The sequence below is a fragment of the Mus pahari genome, chromosome 6 (genome assembly GCF_900095145.1).
Source record: "Mus pahari chromosome 6, PAHARI_EIJ_v1.1, whole genome shotgun sequence".
Lineage (NCBI taxonomy): Eukaryota > Metazoa > Chordata > Mammalia > Rodentia > Muridae > Mus > Mus pahari.
Window position 1 is genome coordinate 33,569,460 of NC_034595.1, and position 16,067 is coordinate 33,585,526.

General features: G+C 38.6%; 1 protein-coding gene across 7 annotated transcripts in view; it reads right to left on the reverse strand.

Annotated features, from left to right (window-relative positions):
• Mpdz (multiple PDZ domain crumbs cell polarity complex component) overlaps positions 1–16,067 on the reverse strand; it is a 150,200-nt gene that overhangs the window by 93,364 nt on the left and 40,769 nt on the right. For all 7 annotated transcript variants that reach the window (XM_021199922.1, XM_021199920.1, XM_021199919.1 and 4 more), the window contains 7 exons: positions 13,027–13,239; positions 11,892–12,031; positions 10,747–10,960; positions 10,283–10,411; positions 8,627–8,833; positions 5,329–5,443; positions 4,933–5,021 (listed from right to left, as the gene is read on the reverse strand). In XM_021199922.1, the coding sequence (XP_021055581.1) occupies positions 4,933–5,021; positions 5,329–5,443; positions 8,627–8,833; positions 10,283–10,411; positions 10,747–10,960; positions 11,892–12,031; positions 13,027–13,239 (1,107 nt within the window). The remainder of the gene's footprint in view (positions 1–4,932; positions 5,022–5,328; positions 5,444–8,626; positions 8,834–10,282; positions 10,412–10,746; positions 10,961–11,891; positions 12,032–13,026; positions 13,240–16,067) is intronic.

The window sequence follows — 16,067 nt, forward strand, 5'->3', positions numbered from 1 at the left end:
ATGAACACATGGCCAATGGGAAAGCCACAGGAGGATGATGCTTTGCATAAAATGAACACACGGTCAAGGGCTCCCATAATGCTTCCCTGGGGTGAAGGCATTTCTAAATTAGAAAGTAATTAGAATATAGGTGACAGTGAAGACAATCTTATTAAAAGCAAGAGAAGACTTAGGGAAAGTATACCTCCCCTTTGTGAGGACATTTCTTGATTGGCTAAGAGGAAGTCATCTTTGAGGATCATTTTCATAAGAATAAAGACAGTGACAACCTGGAGGGAAGCTACTGTGACACTTAAAAATCTGAAATAAGTCTACTTCATCAGTAAACATTTTCCTACTAAAATATACTAATACAGTGAGTCCAGCATCAGCTGCTTGGAGGGTCCCATGTGGTTCTCTGAAGAGTACTTCAAGGGACGTCATATTCTGTTCTAAGGTAATGCAATTGAATCAAGAAGCTTGCTAAAGGTCGACCAATAGATAGGCCAAAACAGATGGAGAGAAATTCATGAACCTCAATGCTACACAAAGAACTGTAGGGAGCTGAGGAAAGCCGTGAGCTGAGGAAAGCCGTGAATGGGTACGCCTTCCACAGGGAAGAACACACCAACTGGCAGCCCAGTCCCAAACAGCCAGCCCTGCAAACCTACACAGGTGCATAGGCAGCACTGCACAAACTAAACAGATTTTATCAAGGAATGTGTATATATGTGCTTATGTGCTTGCAATAATAATTAGTTTTAAAATGCATGAATTTAAAGGAGACAAGGGCGTATATATAAGAAGCTTTAGGGGAAGAGAGAAATGTCAGAATTAAATTATAATCTCAAAACTTTTTTAAAAATTTGCTAAACAATTAAATACAGAGCAATCAATAGCTATGATATAGAAATTCCACTCAACATATCCAAACTAAAGTGCAAACACATCCTCATAATACCATGTATCTGAATGTTCACAGGAGCATTAACTCTAAGAGACAACAAATGAAAATACCTCTTATGGCTGCACTGACTAATAGGTAAGTGTGTGCAATGAAAGAAAATGGAAACTGACTCTACTACATAGAGAAACCTTGAAAAACAGTATGCTAAATAAAGCAGTCGATTACAAAGGACCAAATCCTATGTGGTTGTACTTAATAGTAAATGTCCCAGGAAATGTACAAAGACAGAATGTAGACCCCAGACTCCATAAGAAGATAGAGAAAGCAGGGAGCAAGGAATACAGTAATGAAAGTTTTCTACAACTGAATGCAATGCTGAATGTCCAACATGGGAAATATATGAATAGCCACTGAATTGTACAATCTAAAGGTATAAGTTATAGAATATATAAATTACTTGTCATAATGCTGATCTGAAACACTATCTGACGTAGTTGGAAGAAAATGTATACTTTAAACTCAAGATGATTGTGCTTGACAGTTTTATGTCAACTTGTCCCAAGCTGAAGGAACCTCAGTAAGAAAATGCCTCCAGCTCCTTGGTCTTCCAAACTCCATATGACCTAGCACAAGGCAAGGCCTGGGCCAAGTAGTGGGAGTGGGTGGGTAGGGGAACAGAGGTGGGGGGAGGGGTATGGGAAACTTTCGGGATAGCATTTGAAATGTAAATAAAGAAAATAATAATAATAAAAAAATAAATAAATAAATACATAAAAAAGAAAAGAAAATGCCTCCAGAAGATGGCGCTGTAGGCAATTCAGTAGAGCATTTTATAACTTCATGAATGATGGGGGCAGGCCCATCCCTGAGCTGGTGGTCCTGGATTCTGTAAGAATGCTGGGCAAGTCATGAGGAATTAGGAAGCCAATAAGCAGTACTCTTCCACAGCCCCAACATCAGCTCCCCTCTCCAGGTTCTTAATGTTTGAGGTTCTGCCCTGACTTCTTTCAATGATAGACTATGATGTGGAAGTGTAAGCCAAATAAACCCTTTCCTCTCCTGTCAGAATGTGGTCCAAGAATGGAGTCATGTGAGAATTCTGAGTACTTACGAGAACACTCCAAGAAAACCAAACAGAAGTCTCCTGACCTTAGTTTGTTAAGAACATTGGATTGTCCTTAGAATACGTTTTCATGCTCCTCCCAGTCTCACCAAGAGGAATAAGTTTAACTGCAGATACTCATTATTGCTCGTTCTTGTTATTCAATTAAATGTTTAAACTACCACTGTATATTCCTCTGGATAAAACTGTTTTTGCCACATATGGTTTGTCTTTGTGATTGTATACAGCTTGAACTCATGACAACTTTACTCAGGTGGCCTGTCTTAATTCTCAGAGTAAAAACTGTCTGATGCTCTGAATAAATCTCACTATTGCATGAGACTTTAATCTGCCTCATTTCTCCCAGGTCCTACCACCTTTAGAGTGGTAAACACTCCCCAACTTGCTTTTAGTCATGGTGGTTTCCCAGTAGCAATCGTAACCTTAACTAGGATAATTGTACAGGGATCCACGCTGTCTCTTCATTCTCTCCATCACTCCCAGAATAAAAGGGGAGCAGTGGCTCATTTCCATTCATGGTAAGATAGAGACGCACTGAGAAAGTCTTCGCAGCTATTATCCAAGTAGGTGGGACGCTCAACTTAATCTTTCAATTGGATTTCAAAGGATAAATAGATACAGTTAAGAATTCACAGTCCTAATGCCAGGAATACTCTGGCATACTATAGACTTTCCAAAGGCAGAAGTAATATTCCTTAATCATTTTTCCCCTAAAATGTGATAGAAAATATGCAACAACAACAACAATAACAACAACAAAAATTTACCAATTTAGCTTCTTCTAATTATCAAATTCTTAATGGTAAATGTTTCCGACTGGTTTGTAGCAACCTTTAGGGTTTTTCATCATGTCCATGAACCAGTGTCATGCTGAATGACAATTCTCACCATTTGATGCCACAGCCCCAGAGCCACCACTCCCACCTGCATTTCTCTGACAAGTTTGGATCATGACATTGGGATAACACATTTGTCTCCACACCTTGTTTATTTAAGTCCTCAAGTCTGACTAAAGTTGTAGCATGCGACAGAATTTCCTTGTTTAGCAGGTCAAAAATCAAGACATTCCATCTTTATACTACCTGTTTGTTTAGCCTGTTGTCTACCAACAGTATCTGGGTTATTCTTTGGCTTGTGCTATGTGAAAAACAGTGTTGTGACTAAGGAATCTTTAATCAGTCAGCATTTGTGACCAATATCTTCAAAATGATATTAAAATAAACACTGGCAATGAGAAAGATATTTTAGTTACAGAAGTTTAGACAGAGAAGGTAAACAAACAGGTTTCCTACTGGCAGGGCATCTAACAGTCTTTAGTTTGCCTATGTGAACTGGAAATCCCTATGAAATCATATCACCCGTGTAGTTAACCTAAATTTGTTTCTACATCACAGAGCAGTTTGAAGAAGCTATTATCCACTGAAGAGCAGGTGAGTTTTCTCTTAACTACCTGAACTGGCCATATACTTAAAGCACTGACTTCACTACAATACCATGACGACCAGATCAAAGGCTTCTGGATTTATTTCACTCCTATATCCTTGTAGAACTGAAAGGAGCTGATCGACATGACAGTGTCATTCTGCAAGGTTTAAAAAAAATACCTGTACCTGAAAATCCAGCTACAGTAAACACCAAGTCCTCCTTCAGAATATACACAGGAAGATATACTATAATTTTAGTGTAACAAATTCATTATGACCATAATTGAAATACATCAGAAATTATAATGAAACATCTCTATTTTGACTTAAGGAAAGTAATGCTTCTATCCACTGTTCCATTTAATTTGAAAATAATAAATTAGTGAATTATAAAGACAATCTCAAGCCACTAAAACTACATTAAATGATTAGATCTGGAGTTGGGGAGATGGCTCATCAGGTAGAGTGCTTGCTGTGCAAGTGTAAAGACCTATGTTGGGATCACAGTACCCCTGTGAAAAGATTGGGTGTGGTGGTACATGTCTATGATCCTAGTGCTAGGAGACAGAGATGTGAAGGTCCCTGGGCCACAAGGAAGTGTGGTACCCAAGGAGGGCTTGAGTAATTGGGGGGGGGGGGTGTATGAATGAGACTGGGAGGGGGAATGTAATCGGGATGTAAAGTGAATAAATAAATTAATGGGAAAAAAATCTCTGGGCTCAGTCAGTCTAGAAAATTGGTGACCCTGTCTCAAAAATAAGGCTAGAGGAAAGAAGAAAATACACAGTGTCAACCTCTGGCCTCCATATGTGCAAACACCAGCAGACACAGACACACACAGACACACACACACACACACACACACACACACACACACCACAAATACAAACAAAAAAATGTCAATTTAGTTCTTTACTAACTAAAATCAGAACGCTGGGTTCACAGCTCAGTAGGTAAACTGAATTGCAAGCATGAGGAGCTGAGTTCAGATCCCTAGTACCCACATAAAACCCAGGCATGGCTGTGTAGTCTTTAACCTCAACAAGGAGGAGCCAGAGCCAGAGCCATGCCATGGAACTCACTTGCCCGCTACTCTAGCCAACCAATGAGCTCCGAGCTCTGTGAGAATCACTGTCCCAATAAATAAACACAGAAAACTATAGAGCAATGCACCAAACATTGACCCCTGGCCTCTGGCACACATGCACTCTACCCACACATACAAATGCATGCATACCATACACACACAGGTAGATAGATAGACAGAAAGACATATATAGATAGATAACAAATTATTTCTTCATTACAAGATGTTATTTTTATCTACAAGTATATGTGTGGATGTGGCTCTAGGTTGTTCAACACAGGTTCTAGGAACCAAACTCAGGACCTCTGGAAGAATATTCAGGTTCTTAACCACCAAGCCATCTTTCCAATCCCAGAGAACATAATTCTTAATCATGAAAACTGCAAAAACTATTATTAAGTGTGTAACTTACTGCTATAATTTGGTCCCCAATTTGGATTCTTCCATCGTGCTCCACAGCACTGCTTTTTGTAATGCTCTTTACAAAGATTCCCGAAGGCTCTAAGATTAGAAATAAGGAATTTTTTCACTATTTATAAAGCACACACAAAGAAAAGCCATCTTCTGCCTTCTACATAAAAATCCTAATTATGACTAAGTATTTAGTGACAAGCCACACAGACATTTAGTACAAAGAATAAGGCAATTATTCATCCTGTCATATCAGAATCACCTACAGCAAATTACTTCTAAGAAAGCTGTCAACAACTTTGTTCAACAACAGAAAGTATATAATGATTGAATATCTCATAAGACAGATATTAGTGACAATTGCAACACTTAGAAAATATTTAGGATTTAATATTACCTAATTTTTTATCTCCAATATAACCAGCAATGGTAATTCCTAGTCCTTGGACATTTTTAGTGAGTTCCACATCAAACGTCTCACTTTCATCATTTTTCTGAGTAGAAGCATCAACCTAAAGAAGTATCAATAAATAAATCTTTAGATAAATCAACATGTAAGAAAGACTAAGGTCGAATTTAAAAGTCAAAGACTCAATTCCATTAAGGCATCTCTAACAGTGCTGTGCAACCTGACAATACAGACTGAACATTGCATCTTCATTCAGAAAAGAATGTAGAAAAGAAAGCTGAACCTTCCCTCATCAGAAAAACTCACTATATAGACAAAATGTTAAAGATTAAATAGCTTCTTGTTAATAAAGTATTTTCAGATATATCTCTTTATTTCTAAAGTAGCTGGGATGTTTAAAGTTCAAATAAGTCATGTTTCAAATTGATATGAAAACTTTGATTTAGTGTTACTACTTAAATCTTTCTAAACATCACTTTCTAGACAGCCACCTACCAAGAAGAGTACCACCAGCTGCCATTTATTGAACAGTGTCACTGGAATATACGTGGCATATCTTCATTTCTTACTCCTTATAACAATCTAGAATTCCCTACATCATTTGTAGGCCAGTAAGATGTCCAATTGTATCAATCTTTCCCCAGAGACAGGAGGCATATAAATGTTTCCAAGGACAAACATCTGGAGAGGCAGAGCTCAAATTCCAACAGTGTGGTTGCAGGGAAAATGATGTGCAGAATGTAAGACTGCACAACACAGGGACTCAGCCTCCACAAGAGAGTCCCCACTGTTACCTACAATTTTTACTTTATTCTAACACCATGAATATGAGTGAGTCTCCCCTGCAGCCATGTTAGAAGGAGGCTGGTGACTTATTTTTTAAAAATGTAAACAGCGTCAAAGGATGTTTTTTACATTGTTTTCCAAATTGAAGATATTCATGAAGAAAGGGTGCCTTTCAACACTGGCATCCTCCTGTTCTGGAACAGTATCTGAAAAGAGATTTCTTGGATCGAAGCCTTCTTTAATATATACTAATATAGTTACAATTAATTGCATGTTGGACCACAGGTAAAGAAGACTCCCTCAATTAAGCATTACTGAGCTGACACATGATGTTATAAGCCACTGGTCCTATACATTGGTGTGATGTCAGTAGACCTTCCAGTCAACCCCACAAAAAACTCAAGGCAATGAGCTTTAATAGCCTTGCAGCTTGGGGCTGGCCATTGACATTTCCTGATCTATATAAACAGTTATCTCACTGACAGTCCACCTAAATGAAGTATAATTTTACAAGTAAAGTTGGATTTATTTTTTATTGCACATAATTATCTGTGCAAACTTCGCAAAAGTTTAAAGTTTAGATAATTACAAGAAAATGACAGGATAAAATCTGCTTCAATTGAAACAAATGTGTTTTCTATTTTTAATAAGTTATCCGAGTGCTATTTTAGAGGGTGGCAATTTGACTATCGAATGGTTTTAAACGGGGCACAAGCTTCAGAAATGATGATACACAGAGAATAGACACTGTCCTAAGCTTTCATTACATCAAGTAGTTTCTGGTCCTGCATTCATTTATATATTGCTGAATAAAATGTTTTGTTTTCCACAAAAGAATGGCATTTAAACACTTCCATAAACAAGCTCGCTTTCTTCTCTCTGTAAAAATAGCAACCAAATCCAGTCCTAAAAACAACAGAATCATGAAAATTTCAAGTGGGCTAATAAAGCTTTACAGGGTTTATGGAGGAGGTTAGCTTATTAACAAAAGAATTTGCACCAACTGATTAGAACATTTTTAATAAAAGAAAATATAGATATTTTACATGTGTGAAAATGGATACAGGATTTGAATATGTTGGAAAATTTATCTGCAAATGGGTAGAATTTGCTTCTAAAATATTTAAGACACTTTTGGGTGTGTTTATTTTATTTTATCCATTGTAGTCTTCTGACCTTAAACCAACTGATATAACTTTTTTTCTGTTATTTTTCCTGATATAACTTTTAACTTTCAAGAATTTTGAAATTTTCCATCTTCTTTTCATGTCAAATTTAGGACAAATATGGGACAGTACACTAATGAATCATGGCCAATGTGCCATACCAAAGCATCGCTATTGTTTTAAACAATTATTTACAATGACAGTCACTCATCATAGATCTGTTAATAATCCATAGCTTGCACAGATTAAAGAAATGACACAGGGATGTTTGTAAGCATCATCCATTCCCGCCATCATGGCTCCCAATCCCCAACTGCAACATAAGAAACTATTTAGAAAAAAGTTTTTGAAAGGTCATGATTAGAATGATGGCCCAGTTTACAATGAGGCTTCTAAGTAAGACATAGATAGACTTAAATATTATAGGCATTTGAACAATACAACACTAGAATTTCATATGTGCTTCAAAATATCCTTATAAAGTAGTTGCTTACAGAAAGTGTGAAATGAACTCCTAGAATCTTTAAGTGAGGAATTCTCAATAAATAAAACATTAGCATCTCTACACATGCTTTTTGTTCAATTCTTTCAATACATACAGGTATCAGTAAATCTAACTTTTAAATAAACATCTGAATGCTGTTTGCTTAGACCTCTATGTAGAGGAATTTTCATGCAGGAACATGGCTGCTCAGGCAAGGGATCATATCCAAAGACCTTCTGTATTACAGTATGATCTTGATGAAATACAGACATGTCCTTAGTATGCACCTTTAATCCCAAAGGTGAGGTTAGTTGGTGGATGGAAGCAGCTATGTTTGAATGTGAAGACTAATTGAGGGGCAGACAAAGTGACGAATCAGAGAATGATTTGACAGAATGAGTCAGAGATAGGATACATCCAACTCTCAATAGAATACCACAAGAAGGTGAAGCTATTTAAGAGCAGTGTGGGGAAAGAGTCAGTCAGCTGGAGTCACTGAAGTGAGTGCAGTGCAGTGGAGTTGAGTTTATGAAGGTCAGTAGAAGCAGTTAAAATCAGAGAATAAGGAGCCAGAAGGTTAGAACAAATTGGGAGAGTTAGTTTAAGGCCAAGCACAGCAATTCAGTGAGAAGCTAAGAGATGACAAATTGAATCAATCAATGTAGGCAAGGTTAGTTGGTGGAGGGTGGGGGTAGTTTGTGAGAAACAGCTGAGTTGAACCAGCCAACCAGAGTTCAAAAAGAACTAGAAAGGGTGAACTTATTCCACAGTAAGCCTCAAAGACACCAATTACATCTGGTGAATAGAATTTACATTTACTCTTTTACATCAACCGTTTTCAACTACTTACTCGCGTCTCTGAAGTAGATGTGGAAGAGGAGAGGGCGATTCCCAAAGAGGACGGTGCTGGAGTTTCTTCTACAGCACCTCTGGCAATCATCAGCTTAACTCTATTTCCACACTGCCTAAGGACTTGTGCTACTTGCTCACTGCTCATTCCTGCTAGGTCAGTGTCACCAATCTTCAGAATGTGGTCTCCACTGCATAATCGCCCATGCTGATTTTAAAAAAGCATTCAAATAATTAGACACTTCTATTATAACTGCAGTTGAAAGGTGTTAATGATCTAAAGACAATAATACAAATGGCAATAATAGAACATGTCAATCATATAAAATTAAATATTAAATTTTACAATAAACTGTCTTCTAACATCCAAAGATGTAAAAGCAAATGAAATTTATAGATAATTAAGTCAATAGCTAGTTTATTTTTTTTTCCGTTTGACTTCTAGCTAAAATTCACATGAAAATAAAGGACGGTTTTGTGTGATTTTTGGTTTTGAGGAACAAGAAAAAATGCCTTTAAGCATAGATTAAGTATGACATCATTGTGCAAATACAGCTCATATTAATTAGAATGTACTATAGATCACAATAAAATACAGGAATGTCCCTACAGTTTCTATCTTGCCATTTCAATTATAAATACTGCAAAGAATGAATTTCCAGATAACATTCTAGTGAAAGGAAAATGAAGATAGAAGAGTGATATGAACTATATTTTAAGAAAGAAGAAGAAAAAGAAAGAAAAAAAATAAACCTGAAATGACAGACTGCTCTACACTGTTCATCACAGCAGTTACTAGTGTCAGGTGACTGAGGAATACCTGGCAGTGGCCAGTACAATTAAGAATTAAGTTTGATATTTCATTTAACTTTAGTGGATTTAAAGCTTTATGTACTTGTATTTTCTAGTTCCTAGTGAAATATATATGGTTCATCCTTTTCTCTCAAGCATGCGAAGTTCATTTGCTATTGCTAGATGCCATCTAATACTTAAATGTTATTTTACTGTTAATACCACTACAGAGTTGTTGTTTAACTAAGTTTTCATTTATAAACATGAGAATATATGATGAACTCGACTTCCAAGTTTAAGTTCAAATCTATTAGTGAAAACAATAGCCTAATAACCCTAAAGGGTTAAAAAATATTAAACACAGATTAAAAACCACATCAACTTCCTACATACAAAAAATGGCACATCTTATAAGCAACAAGGTGTCAACAAACTAAATGGAAAACGGGCTATGTGTCATGTACAAATATGGCACCAGAGGCCCAGCACTAAAAGAGCAACACGGTGGGTGTTACCTCAGGGATAATGGACTTTTACATAATGTGCTTTTTGAACAGCTGCCAGGTTCACAAATATGTAACTACCAAATCAAGGGTAGATGTTTCTCCAGGGACTGGAGCCATCAGCCTGGTTCCGTCTGTGGTTCTTCTGGGTATGCAGTGCATTGTCTACAATTGTATTTTAAGCAAAATCCATGTCTACATTCAAAGTATTCTTTTCCAAGTGTAAGAGAGTACTTGAAGGCCAGTCCAATAAAATCAAAGATTCTTAATTGATCAAATTTTCCTTTTATTAAACAGAAAATCTCTATGATGAAGCCCTAATTCTGGGTTAACAACAACAGAACAGACCTGTAATAGCTTACCTGGTCAGCTACTCCTCCAGGTAAGATTGTCTTGACTATGACACCAGTTGCCTTTCCTCCTATGATGCCAAACCCCAGGCCGGAGCCATCGTTTACCAGTTCTATGGTCTCCACATGCTGCCAGTGCATCTAAAAGGAAAGCTTTGTGGTGAGTGTTTGGTCTGTATTAAATACTGAGTTCATACAGAACCGTGAAGGCTAACCAAATCAGGCTTTTCATTTAGTATATTACATATCAATATATATGTAATATATATACATATCACTATAAATATGATCCTTCTCACAGTAATCAGAAATAGACACCAATTAGGAATACATAAAAGGATAAGTATTAAAAAATTCCCTAAAACCTTAAAGCAAGCAAACCAGCAGGAGGTCCGAGGAAGCAGCAGTCATTAGACATGGGCACAGCTGAAAAGCCCAGGGGTGGCGCTTTCCGATCCTTATCCTCGGCTACTCACTGGATTCGAGTGGGCTGAAATGGTGCTGGCTTCAGACGGAGAGCGGGAAATCCGTGGGCTGGAGACCGGCGGCAAAGATCCCCTGGCAATAACAAGCTGCACAGTATCTTTGGCCTTCTGCAGGATGCTAATGGCCTGCTGGTGTGTGATCGTCTGATCTAGGGCCTGGCCATTGATGGCAAGGATCTGGTCAGTCTCCTTAAGTCTGCCATCTCTATCAAGGGAGGAAATGGAGTGATGAAAGATGGGAATGTTCTCAAGGAAATGATGGTTCCTGTGCCCTGAAGTGTTCAGGCCACTTTAATGCTAGTGTAGAATACACATATTTTTAAAACTTGCACCTGAAACTCTACTTTTAAAAGTGCATGATTTGGGTCCCATGCCTGTGGCCATTCCATGCTATCTGAACCACTGACAATGGGCTCCTTTCATCAACCGCTGATAACTCACTCATTTACATATGGTCCTTTATGTTAAAAGTGAAAGTATGTATTTCTTTCTACTCTGACTACATTAATAAAACATAATTCAAAATATAGTGAGACAGGTCTAGTGATTTCTATTCAAAATGAAGTCCAATAATAACAATGAAAATATTATTATATTTGCTTCTTAACTTACTATCATTAGTTTATGACTATTTAAAAGCTACTCTCATGTGTGTGGCATATGCATGCATTGCATGACTGCATATGCACCTGTCTAGGAAGGCCACAGGTGGATGCTGAGTGTCTTCTTCTACTGCTCTGTACCGCATTTTTCAGACAGCTTCTCAGAGAATCCAGAGCTATTTATTTATTTATTTATTTGGCAGAACTGGTAGTCCAACAAACTCTGGCACATGCCTATCTGTGCTAGCCCAGTACTGGGTTAGAGATGTGTGCCTCCTCATCTGGCTTTTTTATGAGAGTCTTGGGGATCCAGATGTAGGTCCTCACACTTGCACACCCAGAACTCCAGCATCTCACTCACCCAGTGAGTCTCACTTTAATGGACTTGCGTTATACTCTCAAAGTATAGTAGCCTCCAAAGCCTGGCTAACGTCTGACAATTTCAGCTTTTTCTCTGCATTCATTTCCTACTGCAGTCATCAAAACCCTTCTGTGTGTACATTTAGAAGGAAGAAGTCGCTGTGGCAATCTCACCTGTGAGCCACGCTGCCCTCCTGAATCTCCTGGACAAATATCCCCAGCTCTCCCCGGTTTTCACTTCTGAGCCCAACGACACTAAAGCCGAGGCCTCCACACGGAGGTTTGAGGAGCTCAAATATTTCCACATGGCGACCCTGTTCAGGAAACACAATAGAAAATAGAATCAAGAGCCAATTACTAGCTGGTGGCAATGATGAATATTTTAATCTCAGCTCTTGAGATGAGAAAGGAGAATAAGAGAATTGTGGGCAAGCCTGGGCTACACCAGAAATGGAGGCCAGCCCAGATTCCATAGAGAAATCAAAATCAAACTAAAACAGTCTCAAAAATCAAAACTAAACTAAACAAGAAACATTATTACTTGTGGCAGTTGTCTCCTTGGGGTATTACTTTGATTATTAAAAGAAGGAATTAGAAAAAGATCACTTTAGTACTTGTCACTTAAAATATAACATTTCATTTTTCCAGAAGAGTATTTCTATATTATAGCACAAAATACTCAATTTAAAATGTAATCAGTTTTCCAAATGATTAACCTTGAAAATATAAACATGTAAGGAACATTATATAAACTGAGCAGGTTGTATTTATGTACTTAGGAATACACACACACACACACACACACACACACACACACACACACACACTCACACTGGGGTGGGGAGAGGGGACATTATGTGCCAACAAGATTCACGAGTGTTTTGTCCCAGTCACCCTCTCCCTGGAATGGTCTCTCATTCCCTTACCTCCAGCTACACTCCCCTCATGCAGCCAGGCACTCACACTACCAGCCAGGTATTCACATTTACTCTTTTATTGCTTTACTCAACATGTGTATGTGTGTACATGAGTGTGCATATGCATTATGTAATTAATTAAAAAAAGAGACCATTAAATTGAAAGCATTTGGCTGGAGGAAGGGAATGGTAAAATGATGTGTTATAATTTTAAAATTTAAGTAAAATAAAATGCAATAGAAACATCTGAACTAGAAAAATTTCCACAAAACTCTTTTTCATTATTAACCTGTTCAGCAGTTATAAATACTACTGCATTCCTTAAATCATCCAGGGCTGGAAGACCTTTTTAAATCCATCCAGAGCTAAGTCATAGGGAGAAACACTCTTACCTGGGCCATAGTTTTGATGAGCTGATCAAGTTCATCACAGGCAGGCTTCCCATCCATGACAGGTAGAGCACCAGGTCCAGGATTGACTTCCAGGTTCCCATGATTTGGAGACAGCAAAAGTGATTCACTTTGCAGATTAGAAATGACAGCAGAGCTGAATTGAGGAGTGTGGGCATGGTCAGCAGTTGCAGTTGCCAAAGTAGCAATGTTTACCTAAGAGGATGCAGAGATCATTAGCAAAGATTCTAGTGTATTCTGTCATCGGCAGTGGTCCAGCAGTGATGGGAAAGGAGAGAGTGGCTTTGCAACCACTCTTTAATTTTAGGTTAAGGATTCTCAAAACATTAATCTGCCGATCTGACCAGCTCCTGCTATATCTGGAATAACAACACCAAAAAAGATCATTTCGTTTGGCAAAGCAGAACACGGCAATGTCTATTACATGGCTCCAAGTAAAAATAACCGAAAGCACTGTAGACAGACAATGCTAACTGTGTAGTGTGGATGGTTAATCTTTACTGAGCAGTCTAGGTGGCCATTCCTAACTAGGTGTAGGCTGTCGATCCTACCTGTGCAATACAGACAGTCAATTCTTACTGTGCAGTGTAAGCAGTCAGTCCTAACAGGGCACTTCGGCAAAGTTTTGTCTACAACTCTGAGTCAGGATGATGCGCCAGTGTTACGTTCAAAATAGCTCTGCCCTGTTCTTCACTCCCTCAGCTTTAGCTATGCTGACCTCCTCACGGTATCTGACACTGCAGTAAGGTGCTCCACACCACCAGCCAGGTAAAGATACTCGCATTCCATTCTTTACTTCACCTGTGCCTATACAACCTGACCATGAAAACCTAGCCCACATAGGACCCGTGTTCTACTGGCAGCCCTAGCCCCTACCCTTCACAGCCCTTACTCTAGTTATATACTGTTCCTGTGATAATAAAACATCCTGAACAAATACAACGTGGAGAGAAGAAAGGGTTCTGTGGCTTACATCCAGGTCAGTACCCATCCCTAAAGGAAAAAGGGGCAGCAGTTCCAGGGAGGAGCATGGAGGCAGCAACCATGGAAGAGGCCAACATGGCAGCTTGGTCACTGGCTCACTCTTCCCCAGGCTCATGCTTAGCTAGCTTTCTTTTACAGCTCAGGACACCAGTCCACAGGATGGTACTTCCTTCAGGGGTCTGGACCTTTCTTTCTACATAAATTACCAATCAGGAAAATGGAGACATTCCCACAGGCAAACTTAATAAAGACGATTGCTCAATGGAGACTCCCCTTTCAGTGGATGCTCAGCTGTGTCAAACTGGTACTTAATGCTAACCAGGACATTACGTCCATGCTGTTGATACACACCCACTGTCACAGTACTTCCGTTCTAGCCACTGGGGGTAACTGAAATGTAAAACTCATCAGTGGAAGGATCCAGCCATTCTGTTTCCTTCAAATGAATGTCTCCATCCTTTAGAGGAATGCCTGGCCCAGAACAGGCCTTCAATATGTATTTCCAGAACAAACATTTCTCCCCACAAACCCTCCACTAGCGTCAGCTCCAATTCATAGATGAAGAACAAAGTCAAATGACTAATAACATTGTGTGACCAAGATGCTATGCCATCATCATGCCGCTATCACCTCTGTGTGCTACACAGAACCCAATGGCTTGAAGTACCACTCCAGGATAAAAACAAGAGGCCAGGAGCGTTCAATGATGAACTCTGTGAAACTATTCTATTCAGTGTCCCTAATCTATGCACACAAGTTTGTGTGTACCTATCCTTAAAAATGAAGCAGAAAACTTAGTCACCAAAGCTCCCAAGATTTACCATTATATTACCTATCTTAGACCCCCATGAAAAAGAGGAGAGGAGCTTCTGGGAATTCTATCAAGCGCTTATTGAAAAATCTACAGCAGGCATGATCAATTATTATTTTTCAAAAGCAAGCTTCTTTTCCAAGACTGTTTTTTTTTTTTTTTCCCCCAGCCATGGCAACCTCAGGGAAGTCTGCCGGCAGAAGACATACTGCTCAGGTTGAAGCAGATGGCATAATAAAACTTGTGACAGGCTGAAGATCCTACACACTAGGACCTAATGCCTATGGTATGTTTGCATAGTGAAAAATATTTGGACTTCAGCTACAGTAAGCCAGAGTGAACAAACCCAATCCCAGGAATAGATGGTCTCGCTATAAGAAATTAACACCGAAGTACAAGCTCTGATGTTAGAGGACCAGGGTCAAGGGCGCTGAAAGTGTAAAGTCTTTGGTGAACAAGCATCACTGCAATGTGAAGTTATCTCTTAAGAATGTAATGAGGATGGTGACTTCCCTGGTTTTTTGCCTGTTCCTGAAGTTTCATATAAATGGAGTACCAGAGTTATCTACTTAAAACAGCCTGAATATTTTAAAACTGTAATTCAGTTATACCATCAAATGACTTGTTTTAAAGTTTGAAAATGCATATTCTTAGGAAAAAACACAACCACCAAGAACTAAGGATTTCAAATGTACACCTAAGAAAACATGTTTTCTTCCCAGGCTTTTACTCAAAATCTACATCTAGCACAGCTCCAGAGAAACAACCCACAGATTCTCAATCTACTCTGACAAGGACAGAGGCTCCTACTGAACCTGCTCCTTCCTGCCACACGTGGTTCCACAGACCCTGGCCACCAAGCTCTTCTAAGACTGGACCAACATCCCCAGTCCTATTTCTTAGGTTTCCCAGAGACACATTGCCCCAAAGTCAGAAGAAAGTAGCTAAAATTCACAATGACTCTATTCCTGTTTCACCATCTCCTCTGTCTAGGCACAGACAGGATTAAATACACTTTAATATATTGAACATACGAAGGAGGATGAGGAGGAAATGATTATGGATCTGGAATGAGTTGAGAAATTTGTGAGCAATGATGATCAAAATATTTTGAATGAAATTCTAACAGAATTAATAAAATTTTCTAGTATAAGGTACAAAACTAGAAGTATTTCATTGTATTTTTTATTGCCTAGTGCCTGTCTACTATTGTAGTTTTTCCTTTTTT